This window comes from Fringilla coelebs (genome assembly GCF_963513975.1).
Source record: "Fringilla coelebs genome assembly, chromosome: 5".
Lineage (NCBI taxonomy): Eukaryota > Metazoa > Chordata > Aves > Passeriformes > Fringillidae > Fringilla > Fringilla coelebs.
Window position 1 is genome coordinate 6,200,700 of NC_140033.1, and position 17,215 is coordinate 6,217,914.

At 40.6% G+C, this 17,215-nt stretch overlaps 1 protein-coding gene across 3 annotated transcripts in view; it reads right to left on the minus strand.

Annotated features, from left to right (window-relative positions):
* Nucleotides 1–17,215, minus strand: part of USP6NL (USP6 N-terminal like) — a 111,911-nt gene that overhangs the window by 55,657 nt on the left and 39,039 nt on the right. For 2 of the 3 annotated variants that reach the window (XM_084206286.1, XM_084206287.1), the window contains 2 exons: nucleotides 4,199–4,272; nucleotides 2,064–2,146 (listed from right to left, as the gene is read on the minus strand). In XM_084206286.1, the coding sequence (XP_084062412.1) occupies nucleotides 2,064–2,146; nucleotides 4,199–4,272 (157 nt within the window). Of the gene's footprint in view, nucleotides 1–2,063; nucleotides 2,147–4,198; nucleotides 4,273–10,844; nucleotides 10,937–17,215 lie in introns of those variants that run through there. The other variant, XM_084206285.1, reaches the window with a different exon arrangement.

Consider the following 17,215-nt stretch of genomic DNA (forward strand, 5'->3'; position numbering starts at 1 on the left):
GGAAAAACAGAAAACCACTGATAGTAATCAAAGCCTATTGTACATGAGAAAACAAGCCCTAATTTTGTATCAGGTTCCTCACACCCAGCACCCTTCTGACACAAAGGACACATCTCTTAGTATTTTAAGATGTCAATATAAACAAGATTACAAATCCCTGTAGACCTTAACTAGGACACTTTAAGATTGGTACTGCCCCAGATTTTGTTCTCAGTGTGCATCAGCCTGTCTGCTAATTTACACTGTAAACGCCTGAGAGATTGCAGGGAATTATGGCTCTCAGGGATGACAAACTTTTGAGGTTTTTGGTATGTCCTGCTGCATTTCAAACTCTCACAGAACAGGAGTTTCTTTCTGTCACAGCAGGCCCAGTATGACAGCACACATGACCCAGACCATAGGTTAAAATCTATAGTGCAATATAAATTGTCATTTCAGGGACAGACAGTTGATTTGTTTATCCTAATTGTATTTATTCTTTTAGGAGAGATTTTGCTTCGCAGGAAAATAAAAACATCTTTTGCAACAGACTGAATTTCTCTTAAGCAATCATAAAGCAGCCTTGAGAGCACTCCCTGGTGAAATCTGCCCTGTAACAAGACATGGATAAGCTACAAATAGGCACAATTAGTGAAGAGATTATCTGCATACACTGTTAACCTGTGCAGTCTTTATATAATTTAAATCTTTCAGCTTTCATCCCTTGAAGTTGACATATATAGAGAATTAATTCTGTGTTGGTGAGTGGAGATGTTCCTGAGCAAGAGGAACATCTGGGGTAATGACTGAACAGCAGCAGCAAGTGGAGAGGACTTGAGGAACAATCTTCTACACCTAACACATGCAAGTGCCACAGTACAGGTAACAGGAAAAGTTCAGGACTTCACAAGGATACCAAAGTCAGAGGTGAACCCTGCAGTGGCTTCCATTACCTCTGCCCCAGAAATAAAATAACTCAGACATTCCTTTCTCCATTAGGAATGCTACAACAGCAGGCACGAGGTGCTGCAGCTGGGCTTTACCAACCCAAGGACATCTTTGTGTGAAACACATCTCTTGGAATGCCACACATCAAAGTAACTCACCCCAATGAAGCACAAGCACTCTGCAGGTAAAGATGACTTAACTCACAGCTTGTAAAAACAATAATATTGCAAAAAGGAAAGAAGAGAAGGGAAAAAAGTTCCCCAAAAAACAGAACATAAACATCCCCCTTCTCAATACTATGAATTACATAGGTAATACTAAGTTTTCTACTTATCACTCATTTTTCTGGATTTGAACTGCATTTCATGTATTCAAACAAAAATGCCAAACACCAAGAACCTCTGAGAGGCCTAATATCATCAAAAGTGGCAAGTCAGCTTGTTCAGTTTCTGCAAGCTGCATATTTACATCTGCCAACCACAGAAACCCTGATACAATGTAATACTCTAATCTTCTATTTGCCAAAAAGGAACAGATTATGTTACAAAGGAGGCACCTGTAAGGGAACTGCATGTGGCCTCTGGCATTTTCCGACTTAAAGCTGATTCAATATTAGGTCCCAAATAAGCAGAGATTTCAGTAAGGATAAGAAATATATGAAGCCAAAAGATACTAATCTTTTATGGACTGAGATATACTTTTGCTCATATACAACCATTGAGTAACCTTAATGTGTTAGGATCTTTTTAAAATTAAACATTTAAACAATTTTTTTATAAATCCTTCCAAGAACTTCAAGTTTTTTTGCATCCAACTAAGTTATTCACAACCAAAATTTATCTCCAACTCAGCTTGAAATATGTTTTCTGTAGGCTATCAATTTTCATTCCCCAATAAAATATTATAAAACATTTCACTCCCTATGCAAGATCAAATTACAGAAATAAAAAAACAGATAGAAACTGAATTGAAAAGCACAATGAAACATTATCCAGCAGTAACACTTACACAGCAGTTTCCAAAATATCAGTTAAAGGCATAATAATACTTTCACCAAATAAGTAATGCAATAAAGAACCTGAATATTCATAGTAGCTAACTTTTAATCTTATTTTCTTTACAAGCTTGCTACTTACTGTAGAAATCCAAATCTATCTGTGACTTTGTAAAGATGGTAGTCAGCATCTTCCCACGGTTCAATCTGAGCACCCTCACGTCCCTAAAGGGAAAGGAAAAAACAAAAAGCCAAATTATATTTTATGACACAATAAAGACACATAAGGGAGCATTCAGCCACTGAAAGCATAACCTTTGGGACACTTTGGGACATGGTGGCAGCAGGTTATAGGAGGAGGAGGAGAACACCAGTCCTAACCTAACCAGCCAAGAGAAAGGAGAGCAGAACACCTATCCTAGCCCTTACAAACAGTATTTTCATCACAGGAAATCTCTTTTGGTCACTTCTATACAGAAAATACATTTCAACCAGAGTCACAGTAATCCCACACCTGTCGTTAAACTCCACAATAATGCATCAAGGTCCCCAGAGTGCCCTCTACTAGTTTCATTTTTCAAGTCCATCTTTCCTCAACTATCACCTGCAAGAGCACATCTTGCAGACAGTCCATGCTGACTTGCAGCAGCTGTTAAACAATGCAGCAGTGAGTTTCCCCTCATGCATTCATGCATGTCCCATTTCTGCTCTCCAATTGCCAATCTTGCAAAAGGCTTGCAGAAGTTTAACTACATTTCAGCTCTACCTGCTTCTGGCGTGGGATATGCACAGGTTACTGGCTGTGAAATCAGGCCACCACTCAGAACACAAAGTGAATTGGGTTTGTGTGGCCTGGTTTTAGTAGCAGAGGGCTCCAGGGGTAGTTTCTGGAGAAGCTGCTGGAAACCTCCCCACACATCCAACAGAGAAAAAGCCAGGTCCAGTATGGACCTGCCACTGGCCATGGCCCAGGCCACACTGGAGCAGGTTTGGTGGCAGGACTTGTGACCCCATGGGGAACCCATGCTGGAGTTCCTGTGCCTGAAGGACTGACCCAGATGGAGGGACCAGTGCTGGAGCAGCTCATGAAGAGCTGCAATCCATGGGAAGGACCCATCCTGAAGAAGTCCTCCATGAACTTCAGCCTGTGGGAAGGACCTTCCCCCCCCCCCCCCCCCCCCCCAGAAAAAAGGGAAGAGTTTAAGGAGTCAAATCCCCAGGCAGGAAGGAGTCATAGAAACAATATGGGACAAACTGACCACAGCCCCCATTCCCCATCCTCCTGCACTGCTCACATGGAGGAGGTAGAGAAAATTGGGAGCAAAGCTAAGTCTGGGAAGAAAGGAGGGCTGGGGAAAAAATGTTTTAGATCCAGTTTTTATTTTATTATTGTCCTACTCTGATTTGATAGACAATAAATTAAACAGATTTCCTCAACTCAGGTCTGCTTTGCCCATGACAGTCACTGGTGAAGGATCTGTCCCCGCCTTTATCCCAACTCATGAGCCTTTTGTCACATCCCCTGCCCAGCTGAGGAGGCAGTGACTGAGCAGCTTTGAGGAGCAGCTGGTGTCAGCCTGCCACACACAAGCAGGTTTTTCCTTAGTCCAAGGTGAGTCACTCATTTACTGCACACTGTGCAAACCACCAGTAAGTCTGGCCCATAAAACATTCCATGAACTCTACAAACAAGGCTATTGCTCTGTACTCCAGAGACACTTAAAAAGTCCATAAGTGTTACAAAAATACCGGACTACTATGTAAGCATTCTAGGCACAGTCTGTGCCAGGCTTTTCCTGACAAGGGGTCCAAGAACAAATATGGTATGACTAGGGCATTTCTTTAGCTCCCCACAACAAGATCAGAAACAATACAGCTCACTCATCTTTTACTTTTTCTGCTATGTTTTCAGTGTTTGTACTAGCATAACTAAAGATAAAATAAATAACAAGTAAAATGAGAGTCATTCTGATCTCACAGATACACTGAGCATCCTCAAACACCCCACTTTCACTACTTCTAATACAATACACTCCCTGAAATAATTCCAAAGTAACTTGCTATGCACCTGAAAAATGAGTTGAGTCATTATCCAGAATATCCCCCGTGGAGAGAGAGTTTAATTCACCCAGAGGCCAGAGTATCATTAAACATCAGATTAATACTCAACAGAATATTTCAAACAACAGCTAGCTGGAATATGATTCACTTTTTAAACAGACATCTTATGAAGATTCATTATAAAATGTCTTTTAAATTACTAAAAAGTTCACTTACTCTGTCATACTTGGCAACTATCTCTGCTCGTTCCTGGGCAAGTTTGATAGCAGCATCCTGCTCAGCATCTGCACCTGCAGAGGAATTAAAATCATGTTGTTCAGATTTTCTCCCTTATGGAAAAAGAGCTGTAGCCAAATAATTGGAAAATCAACTAAACAGAGACTACTTCAACGGAGAAATGCCAAAACTATTGTGTCAAAGCAAAATATGACCTTGGTGTATGTCTTGAATACTGCTCAAAGCAAAGTACAGTTACTGCACAGTGTCTTAACTGCTGAGTTTAGAATATTTCTGATTTTCCACCAATGTAGATATTAAATACAGTAAAAAAAAATTTTGCACAACCCACCAACTGAAAAACTGAAGAAAGTACTAAAGGCCACTAACTGGCAATTCCACAAACATTCTAATAGTCAAAGAAAGCTGAAACATCCACTACTGGCTTAAAACAAAATTGTGAAGTATTTACAGGATTTGTAGAGATATTGGAATACTGAAGAAATAATGCATGGCTTCTTAGAAACAGCCTACAACTTATTTCTCAGAAAACAGGGAAGGATGTCATTACAGTGTCAGAACTGCAACTTGGGCAACTCAGAGCTGGAATAAGTGTAAGGATATGACAACAGGAAGGTTGACAGGCAAAAACAAAAAACCAGTGTGTGAGTAAGCACTGGACATGAGGACACTGCAGATGCAGCATTTACTACATGACTGGAGTTCAAGTTTTGCTCAGTCCTGTTCCCTGAGCAGAAACCATCTCCAGGACATGGACAGGAACAGAGAGCACTAAGAAAGGAAAAACTGCTATTCTGAATATCCAACCACAGAATGTACTTCAATATCCCAAATATATCAAACCAATGAGGTAAATCAGCTTTTAATTAATAAGTTCATAACATATTTAAGCATTGAATTATTTTGATTATTAAAAAGCAATGAACTTCAGATAAAGCAAGGCTTGAAAAAGGTTTAAAATAAATTTCAATCGAACACTGTTATAAAAATAACTCCAAGCATGTGGGGTTTTTTCACTATCTAGTTCATGGCAACATAATGAACTTCAGGAATGGTACATACCAACCATCTGGGCCATGAAATAGAAAAACAGATCACATATTACAGTTTTCTATCGTATGACATTAACACAATTATTTTTTCAAACCTAGTGTTTCTTTAATAAAGGTTACCTACATATTTTTCAACATTTAGACAAGAAGTTGAGCCAAGGTGGCCTTCTAAGCCATCTGTTAAGGATTTAACATGGTCTCTGCTTCTTTTCACTCCACCTTTCTCCAAGGGAACACTAACAGAACCTCAGTATGACCCACCACAGACACAAGCACTGCTTGTCCCAAGCTTCCCCTAAGGGAAGGTTTGGCTGCTTCTTCAAAGCTTTCATTTATGATCCCCAGAAGTCACACTTGGTCACCCTCACCTGGCCCCCTTTGTCACCATCACTGGCCAATCACATTATTCCCGTTTATTAAGAATACACAGAGCTCTGTCATTTTCTCCAGTGTGCAGCAGAAGCAGCACACAGGTATTTACACAGTTATTTGAGGGAGAAAAAAAAAATAAATAAATCAACCTGCTATATTTGGAAGCTTCACATCTCTAAGCTACAACACTGACAAATCATTTCCTCCCTATAAGATAAGGGGTGAGTAGAACCATTTCATATTGCTCAGACTTTGGTGTGTCCAAGCAGGACAGTGCTCCTACTGTGCTTTGGTGCTGGATCCTTTATTCCTAAGCTGAAAGGGGACTCAAAACACAAAGCAGCTGGATCTCAGGTTTGCTTTTCTCTGACACAGCTTTACAGCCACTGCAGGGCTCTGTTACCCTGACTGCCCAGGTGAGCTCTGAGCAAGACACAGCTCCCAGAGCCCTCCAGAGCCCCTCCCCAGCCCTGTCACACCCAGGGACACAGACACAACTTCACACCACAGCCAGGGCGTTCCAGCACTCCCCCAGCACAATTACAACAATCTAGCTCCTTATCTTTACCTGCTGACATAGGTGTCTACTGAACTGACAAGGTCCACTAAAGCTACCAAATCAACACTGACAAAAAGCAGTGGATGAGCCCTGGTTTTACTTTCAAAGTGAGAAGACAAAGGAATTGTAACCAAAATTAAATTGTTTCCTTCTGCAAACCAGATCTGTGCTTACAGCTAGTCCTTACAGAAGATTAATTATGAATTTTTAAAAAGTAAACTTTTAACTTCCTTAGAAATTTGACATTCCTTCAGACACTTCAAGTACTGACGGACTCAAATCTCCAGTTTTCCAATGGACAGCTGTGGGGAAAAGCTCCCTTGTTTAAAGCCCACCTGCTGCTGAGCTTCAAGAAATAGATTAAAAGTCCTATCATTAATTTTTAAGTAGAACATATTAGATTTGAGAAAGAGTGAAAGAGTGTGGCTGAATATAAGCAGACAATATTGTAATACACAGTAGTCAATACATTCACATATTATGTAGCTGATACATTTTTTTAACAGAACTAAAAATAGTTTCTATTTTTATTTTAAAATGTGCTCAAAAGGACATGCATAGATCTTCAAAAACACAGGCAAAATAACAGTGTAAGCTGAAAAAAGTTTAAACCTTTGCTTAAAAGAATACCAAACCGTATTTGCACCAGAAAGCAAGTTCCTGATTTAGGCTGAAAACGTGGCCATGGCTTACCATCCCTTCTTCTGCATAAGCAATGTGTGAATCAAAGTTTGGCATGTTCTGTGTCTCATGACAATTCAATTACATTTAGTGTGTAAATTATCATATTCATTGCCTTTAAAGTAATCCTCTTTGCTTTCTGCCAGAATCATCTTAACCTTCCAGCTGCACTGAGATAGTTCAATGTTTCATTAATCCATCCATACTGAAAACCCAGCAAACAGCTTCAGATGGGGGCAAGAGCCTTTATTCTGGGAGATAAGCATTAAACATGATTTTCTTATAAGAGGAAATATTTAAATACCTCCAACTTAGAACTTGCACATTGATTCCTGATAAAGTAAAAGCTAAATATGGGAACAAGAAAAATTCTTCAGCACAAAAATGCATCTCTATGAAATTGAAGACAAATAACTGGTATTCTAAATTCTTATGAGTTTTGTTCAGTGTTATCAGTGAAATCAGTTAAAGATATGATACAAGTATGATTAAATTTACTAATTAAAAGTTAGCATTACAGATTATACAGAAAACAATGCCATCTCAAATGAGGTCAACGTTAATATACAGTCAGTTAAGTAGTAGGGAGAACTGATTTGAACTAAAAAATGGGGAAATATATTAGCAATGACCTGATGGTAAATTCTGTCAACAATGGCATGCTAAACAGCACTTTCAAGTCTCCCCAAAATCAGATAGGCTTACAAGGTACAAGCAGCATAAAATCCTGCCCAGCATCAATCACAGCATGACAGGTAGAAGGGACCTCAAGGACCATCTGGTCTAAGCTCTCTTGGCCAAAGCACAGTCTAGACAAGACTGTCCAACACCCAGTTCAGCTGAATCTTAGAAATGTCCAGTCTTGGGGAATCTACCACTGCCCTGGAGAGATTATTCCAATGGCTGTTCTCACTGTGAAAATTTCCAATTGTCCTGAATCTCCTCTGGAGTAACAGACATAATGCAAACTAAAAATATATAACATTATGCTCTATTAATGAATGCTAAACTACCTGAAGACACTAACTACCATAAGTGACATTTAACAGCAAAACAACAAATCCAAGTAAAAATAAACACTAGTAAAGAAAAAATAAGGTTGTACAAATAAGTGTAAAAATTAAATTCTGAATTTTACTGAAACTTCTCAAGAATAGAGATATTTGCAAGAAACAGAGATATCGTTTCATGATCTGATGAAACTAAAAAAAATCCTGTTTTACTCTTGTTTTCAGGACATCTTCTCTCTTCTGTTCCACATGGATGAAGAGTAGCTGTGGATGGAGTCACCTACAGACACCAGAGAATCTTGACCCAAGGACCCCCTTTAATCCACTTAAACATGTATTTTAAGGTGGGCGTAGGGAGAAGGGAGGGGAAAAAAATTTACAACAATGTAATTTTGTATTCATGTAAATCACTGAGCATCCCTCTTGCAGTAACTCAGTTTTCCAGAAAAAAGGAGGGGGAACTGGCAGGACTATCCCTTATGTTTCCAGCAGTCAAGAAGGAGCGGAACAGCCTGGGACAGCCTGGCAGCAGCTCAGCTGCTCCTGGTTGGGGTGGCTAACACAGAGCCATAGTTACACCTGGCTTTCATCACAGCCTGGCAGAAGTCAGCTGCTGCTGAGGGAGGAATGGCCAGAAGACAGTAAAACCTGGTCTTTCCCACAAAAAGAAAAGCTGCTGCTCTACAAGGTTTACTAAGTACCTGTATTTTGAATTGTTTTTCTAATCCTGTTCAGCTACAGAACTGCAAAGCAGTAAGGCACAGCCTTTTTTAAAGCGATCTCCATGTGCAATCCAGTGAGCACTCATCTCTAGTCCCTACAAAAATAGTCATACAATTTATAGGAATGGTCTTTGGGGTTACTCAAACTCACTAGTGCTGTTGTCTCTGAAACAGCCTAAAAAATTCCTCACCTGCCAAAGGTAACAACCATGGCGTAGCTCCCTCATGAAGGTAGCATGAAATGAGTAGCACTGAGAGCCTCAGTGAGCTCCTTACACAAGGAGCAGTAGGTACAAGGTTCATTGCAGTGCTCATACATCAGCAGCAGTTTAATAAACTGCCTCTTACCGATGTGCCCTAAATTTAAGAAGAACCACAGATCTGTTTAGGTTGGAAAAGACTTTTAAGATCATTGAGTCCAACCATTAACCCATCACTGCCAAGCCCACCATTAACCATGCCCCCAAGCACCAAGTGCTTTTAAATACCTCAAGGGATGGTGACTCCACCACTTCCCTAGGCAGTCTATTTCCAGTGCTTGAGAACCCTTTTGGGAACAAAATTGTTCCTAATATCCAACCTAAACCACTTCAATGCATCCTGAAGTAATTTCATCTCATTCTGTCATTTGTTACTGCAAGAAGAGCCCAGTCCCCACCTGTGGGATTCACGTTCTCTGAACCCGAGAGAAACAGAGAAAAGATTGAACAAAATTTTTCTCTCATTTGCTGCTCCTGTGTTGTGCAAAAGTAGAGTGCAATATGGAGATTGTTTACCCAGAGAGATGTGTTTTGTTTCCTTGGCCTATCAGGGCCAAGCATGTGTATGTGTGTGTGTGTGTGTGTGTCAGTCAGGACTGTCAGCTGGCAGTCATGAGATTCTGTGCAGTTGAGTGCTTGGCAGATTCAGTTTAGATGTAATGTAATATAGTGTAACATAATATAGAATAAAATAGTATAATAAAGTAATTAGTTAGCCTTCTGATATTATGGAGTCCTCCTCGTCTTTCTCCCCCTCGTCGGGGTGGCCTTGCTTTCTGATCCCCACCTGGCTACACCCTCCTGGTAAGGAGTTGTAGAGGGCAGTAGGTTTCCCCCTTGAGCCTCCTTTTCTCCAGGATAAACACCCCCAACTCCCTCAGTCACTCTTCTGTCTGGACCTGTGCTCCAGACCCTATCACAGCTCCATTCCCTTCTCCAGACATGCTCCAGCACCTCAATGTCCTTCTTGTCACAAGGGGGCCAAAGCTGGTCCCAGGATTCGAGGTGTGGCCTCATCAGTGCTGAGTACAGGGGGACAATCCCAGCCCTGGTCCTGTTGGCCACACCATTGCTGGTACAGGCCAGGATGCCACTGGCCTTCCTGGCTACCTGGGCACACACTGGCTCAGACTCACCCACTGTGGACCAGCACCCTCAGAAGTGATGCCTCTTTCCATGGGGCTCAATATACCAAGAACACCCTGTGTAACCTTATCCCAAATTCTGAGAAGTCATTTCTTCCTTTTTTGTCCTTTAACCCACCATCATTGTCTCATCAACTGCAGAACACTGAAAACCCCAAAAGAATTGGAAATGTTAATTTGTTTCCCATTACTTTACTAAAATTCTTGCTTGTTTGCACATTACACATCCCACTGCTCAAAGAGCTGCACTGGCACAAATTCCTGTCTGCAGGCATCACCACCAGCTGCTATGCATCTACACATTCAAAGCACATATCAGAGTAATAAACAAACTCTCTGGTCATAGCAGAAAGTCCCTTAAATACTCAGGCTGTTTATTTTCCTTCCAGTTCATTCCCATAAACAACGAAATAAAAGCCATGACGTACACTTAATAGTATTTTGCTGTGGGTACACCATGTTCAAAAGGAAGAATCTTGGTAAATATCTGCACATCAATACTAAAGCTGCTCTGAACAAAAGGGATTAAGCGTCATTTATTATACTTTCTCCTCATGCAAAGAGAATTTCTAAAACAGAGAAGAGCTTTTAACATAAAATGAACTGGTTAGTTAGAAAAACAATCCCTTTTGCATAGCAACATTTTCTCTGAAATATGTATTTCCAGAAGTTAACTCGGCTACATTTATTCCATCATTAAACATAATTATATTCCTTAAATATTATTATTTAAACTCAGTTATCCCTAATTTGAAATGAGAGATAATAACAGCACAATGTAAACAATTAAAGACCAGTACATAAAATTTTACACAACACTTTACCAGTCTTTAGACTGTCATTTTCTTCCCAGTCCTTGTAGAGCTCTGTTTTAGTCTTCATGAAGTAAATCTGTTTGCTCCTAGACCATATTCTAAATCAGTTTATCAAAAATGACCAGGGGAAAGTTCTCCTCCTCCACTTGCTGCATTTGCTCCACACAACTGAGCCACTTGACACGTGCTCCTTTTTCCAGACACAGCCCCTCTACAGCTCCAGGAGCTGCAGAGGCTGAAACAAAGATGCCATTTGTTAAAGCCAAGTGTCACGAAGGCACCACGCTGGTGTTCTCCAGCCCAGCCCACAGCCCTGCATTCCAGCTCATAATAAACAAAAGGATTTGAACAAACAGCCTCAGAGGCCAGGGCTCCTGTAACACATCACTGTTCTACTCTTGGGCAAGAATTTTTCAAGTGCTGCAGGAAAAGCATTTTACTGAAAGGACTTACTTGAAATGGGGCTTGAAGTACCCTTTTCCTGGCTTATTACCTAAGAAACCACAAAATTAGGTAACTGTAAAATAACAGTTGAGATTTCTGTAACTGGCATTCCCTACTTAAAGGATAGATATTTTACATATTTTCTGATCAAAATTCCTTTACTCTTCAAGATATCTTGGGAACTTGAAACACCAAGGACGTCAGAAGTTGACAACAACATTTTTGTTGATAAAAGTACAAAAATTCAGGAGTAAAACCTGAAAAATGGATTTCTGTACCAAATATCCCAGGACAAACACAAAAAGCCATTCTCCCACAGAGATTTTAGCCCCCACACACGCTCTCTCACCCTGCCATTCTGCTGCTGTGTGATGCCTGCAGCCAGGAACCAGTCAATTCCATATCCTAACCTAAGCAAGTCAGGGCACACACACTACCAGACACTTTGTGCAGCCAGCTGAAAGATGATCAGTGGCACTGGCACAGGTTACCCAGGGAACCTGTGGAATCTCTCTCCATCCTTGGAGATGTTCATGAGATGTCCTGGGCAACCAGCTCTGCACAGCCCTGCTTGAGCACAGGGTTGCACCAGATGACATTCAGACGTCTCTTCCAGCCTCAACCCTTTTGTGGTTTTCTTGCACTCAGAGAAGTGTTAAAATGCCAGGAACAGGAGATCTGATTAAGTGTGTTAGACTATTCTTTTTTCCCCAGAGACTGAAAAAAGAACAGTTCCTTCAATTGTTTTAACCTTCCTCCCCATATCGTGTGGCAGAGCACCGAGCCTGGAAACGAGCAGCAGCTCCTTTGTCTTTACCACTGATTGCTGCTCGTGGATCCCACCCAAGCCCAGGTGTCAATAGTTTAGTCTCTGGACTCAGTATGAGTTTACACTAAGCCAGTGCCATGTTCACTACCATGCACATTTCCCTCAAAAGCAGCATTTTCTTACTGCTGACACACACAATAGCAATGCTCTTGCTACACAGAAATCATCTTCCCCTTTGCTCATAACAGAACTACTGAACTGAAACCAGCTACTTTCTGTTTCCTTATCTGTGAGCATATTTGTGGTGAGGATGACAAGAACACAAGCATTTGTCTCAGGGTAACTCTCTCACCTCTTCACCACTTGAAAACAATTTGCTTCTTAACATCACTGCTGCTCATCTACCACACACTAATCCCAGACAGCAATAAGCCATATTACTGACACACACACACACACATATATACCATAGCTATACTAGAGATATCTATACTGATACTTAAGTCTCTCAAGTTTAGCAATTCTGATTTTGTGGGTGTTTTTCAATAGACTTACACACAGAAAAGGTACCATTTTGGCTGAACTGAAATTTCTCTTTATTCTGAAGAAAAGAAAAAGGCTAAAAAATAGAGTAAAACTCTTTGGAAAATCAATATATTGCATTATGCTCTGCACTAAAAAAAAGCCCATTACAACATCAAAACACATGTATCCTCCCCCTCTTAATAATCAGCATTCAGAGTAGACACTATTCTAGCATGAGGAGTAATGAGTGAAAAATATAAAAGTAAAGATTTAACTTCCCTGAAGAAATATGACTGAACTCTCATCTTAATGAAAAATCAAGTTTCACTACGGTAGAACTCTTCCAGTTTTGCAACATCCCTTATGAGACACTGCACATTCACCAATGGAAAATGGTCACTTTGGAAATTAGTAGAATTAACTGCTACTAAAAACCCTCTCAAATCAATTTTAAAGTGATCTCCAAAGGACTCAAAGCAAGAGCAGGGAAATCAAGGCAGCTCTGCTAAGAGATATTCCACAGAGGAAGTCTGTGTCAAAACATGAGATGAGAATTTAGGAGCCTATGTAATGTATAGAATTTAAATCAAATATTTTATCTTGCTTTTAAGCAACAGTGGACTAAAGGGCTTACAGAAACTCTACCAATATTAATCAGTTACTGCAATATGCCTATCATTTTATTTTTAATAACACAGCCTATTAACATTTCTAGTTAATGGAGCAATGAAAGCACAAAACTCAGAATAAAACAGAAAAAAGAATATACTCTAATAAAATACAACTTGGCCATTTAATTAGTCCTAATTTGCAATTTGTTTTTCTGTGTGTTTCACGTAAATAATTACACCTTAAAATTAGATCACTCCACCAGCAATACCTACACCTAACCAGCTGGAAGCTGCAGTTGGAATGCTCATGTCATCACCTCACTACTGAGCCTTATGAAAGTTCCCACAAGGGTTACAAAGTGGAGTGACAAGATCTGGCAGGATTCTACTGTAATTCCATTTCACAAAGTGTTGTATGCAGTCATGAGCCAGAAGATAATTAATTTGCTGAAGGTTAACATAATCAGTTACAAAGCCAGAAGAAACCATAATTGCCAATTTTCAACAAGCTATACTAAAAAGAGTAAACCCAATTTTGAACAATGTTCCTTTCTCGAAAGAAAAAGAGGACAACCAATGCACAATCCACCCTCCTACCCAAACCTCTGTCAACACAACCTGAAACATTTATGTCAGCTCTTAATAGACTTCAATGTAAAAACTCAGGCTGGGTATAATTTGGGGCTTGCCAGTATGCAAAGACTGGTCTGACTTGTGCCACAACTAGCTAATGTCTTATGTCTTGGCTTAAGTCATCCTTTGTTCTTCTCTTCCCAAGGGTGTAGTTGGTATCTGGCCTTTTCATCACAATTTTTCTCTTTCCTCAGTGCCATGAAAGAGCAGCATTGTGGCCATACAGAAGTGGTCACTCACCTACAGGTTTGTCAGTCAGGAGATGCAAACACTGCTGAGCTCAGCCTTCCCAGCAGCTGTTGCAGTGGCCATGGGGGCAGATCTGCAGTTCCAGGGAACACAGTGAGCCCTGTGTGTGACACATGTTCTAACCCAGCAGCCACGGAACAACAGAGACACAGCCTTCATGGAAAAACACAGGAAGTTTTCTACTACTGCAAGTCATTTTATGCTCTTCCACCAAAAGATTACATTTCTTAGAACTCCTGCTGTGGCTAGAACTGATCTCACTGTAACACAGAATCTGTTTCATCTATAGCTCATGAGTATTACTCCCACACTCCCTCTGAAATCCATGACCTTTCCCAGCACTACCCCTAGCCTTTACAATTATGTCTTAATAAAATATGCTGCAAATCATCTGCTGCATAATATGGGAAGATCAGACACTTGACCTCAGAAGCAGTATTCACAGATGAAAAGCAGAAATATTTCAGGAATTTTACCCTATTATAAGTCGAGGCATCCTTTTATGCCAGTGGCTTTTCAGGTACTGGTTAGGATTTTATAAGCAAATTTAGGTGAAAATGCCTTTTTTTTTTTAATTCCTTATACTTTTAAAGTATATTATGCCTGCAGTTCCCAGAGGCTTTTGAGAACTAAAATATCCCTTCTGCACACTGATACTGCTCATACTTCTTTTAACCAAGACAGGCTACTAAACACACAAGCAAAACCATCTTTCAGCAAGACTGAACATAGCAGTTCTCTGCAATAAATTTCTTCCTTGCTTTCCCAATGCCATATATCAGGATGACATTAAAAAATCTTTTTTTTCCCCAGCAACATAAATCAAAATAACATTAAAAAATTCTCCAAAATGCTGACATTATTTCCAACATAATTTCAGATTTCCTGTTTGAACATCATAATTAGTGGTAGAATATGAATGTTTTCACAGCACTAAGATTTGCCACATCAATTTAAAGAGTAAAACGGTTCTAATATTTTCAATTCTGACACAAAGTAGAACATTTCATAACAAGAGCTATGCTTCCCACGTTAACAGACTTATATTTAAGTAGTCAGTTGCCACACTGCACTAATTATGTTAAGTCTCCTGATTAATCATTTTTCTCTCTGCATTAGTCAAAATTAATGAAGCAAACAATAATTGTATTTTAAAATTCAGCGTTAATGATGTGAAGTCTATTCCCAGTTTAAAACATCACCAAGACAACACTCAAACAGATTCTGGATGAAGTTTTTTAAAAGAGGGCAGTTCTTAATTTTTGAGGAAGCTGGTTTATTTCTTCTGTAGGGCTAGAGAATCTACAGCAGGTTTCTAGTTACAAAATTTCACTGATATTGGTATCATTTTATACTGGCTCAAATAAAGAGAATTGTTCCTCTACACAGACAAGCTGTGAATACACTGACATACCCACAGTCCAGCTCATCATTTAATTACACAGCCGATTTAACTGATTACAACAGGAAGAAAAGGAGGGTTTGTTTTTGTAATACATGCTATTCTGCCACTTAGCAAGACTAAAGAGCTCCAAGCCAGCTCAGAAAAACACGGGCTCTGACTGAAGGTGGCAGGAGTAGAACCTGAACAGCCCCAGGGGTACAGCAGCAGCTCCCCAGACCTGCCCACAGCCCCAGGACTGGCACCAAGCTGCTGCTCAGCTCAACAGGCACTGCCCAAACCTTGCTGGCCCCACATGAAACTTTGGAAAAGGAAGTGTTCACAAACAAGCAACAGATGAGCAGCTCCTGCAATCACCGGATTTTACTCCCCGGCTGCACTCGCCCGACCAGCATTTGACTTTTCTGCCTTCTCCTGGAAGAGACAACGTGAAGTACACAGGGATGAGTCCTTGCCCCAGAGTGTGAGAAAACCTCCCTGCAGCCTCTGCTCACACCTGAACTTGAGCCTCCCAGGGGCTGAGCTGCTGCTCTGCCTGTGTGGACACAGCCTCTGCATGGGGAGAACTCGGCATTCATTTTCAAGCTTTAAAATCAGTTTCAGCCCAATATACAACAGGAAAATAAAATCTTAAATATTGTGAAAGTTGTGCAGGATAAAAAACCATTTCTTGCTCTTTCCAGTGTCCTGGGTTGTAAGATGTGTGTATTCTATTTCCAATCTATTAATTGGGCGGTTTTCTTCATCTCTTCCACATCCAATCCTCCCTCTGGGAAATATCTTCTGTTCATGGGCCATTGAGTGTCCCTGCATGGCTGATAAAATTACAGCATCCCATTGTGAGGTGCTCCACCCAGAGGGCGGAGCCAAGAATTCCTACCTGGAGAGAATCTGACTTCTGGAGACCACAGCAGCCTTTGCCCACTGCATTCCCAGAGGAGCAGCTTTCTTCTCCACTGCATTCCTAGAGGACAAGCAGGTACACCTACACCACCCCTGGACCTTCAGAAGAAAACTCCACCCTGCTACAGGATCACTGCTCTAACAGAGCCACAGCTGGCACTGCAGGAGGGCTGCAGGCACCATTTAATGGGACTGCTGCCACCACCCTGACCCACAGGGTGCCAGGTCATATTCTAATTCTGTCATTTTCCATTTCAAGGAAGGCTCCTGCCTTCCTTAACAAACACCCGTCTTTTCAAACCAACACATCCAGCAACAGGACATTACACGAGTTACTACAGGCTGCTAGACAGACTGCTGTGATGAACACCATAGAGTGTGGATCTCAGTCATCCCTTCATCTACCACTGGGATACACTGAAGGAACCACCAAAAAAGCACAGTGACAGTGAGAGGAGCTGCAAGGCCCTTCTGTTCAACTTTAAATACAATCCTAACATACTTAGAGCATCTCACAAAAAAATAAAAATACCGAGTTACTAGAGCTCAGTTCACCACAGCTGAACAGCTTTCTTCAATTACTCTGTTTCTGAGCTATTAATCTTTGAGCAGATAAACATTTTAACTGCAGTAATAATACCTTAAGTACAAATAGCATCCTCTAAGGGAATCCTCTGAAAAGTCTGAATGGCACCAAGAAGCTCGTATGACACTAAACCTTCTCTTGATGGCTCTGTGATAAGCTTGAGTAAGTCCACAGAAAGACATCAAGGCAAATTTAGATACCTGCCCCCTTGTATCAGTCATGTCTACACAGCATGGAGCTGAGTAATTGGCTGCTTAC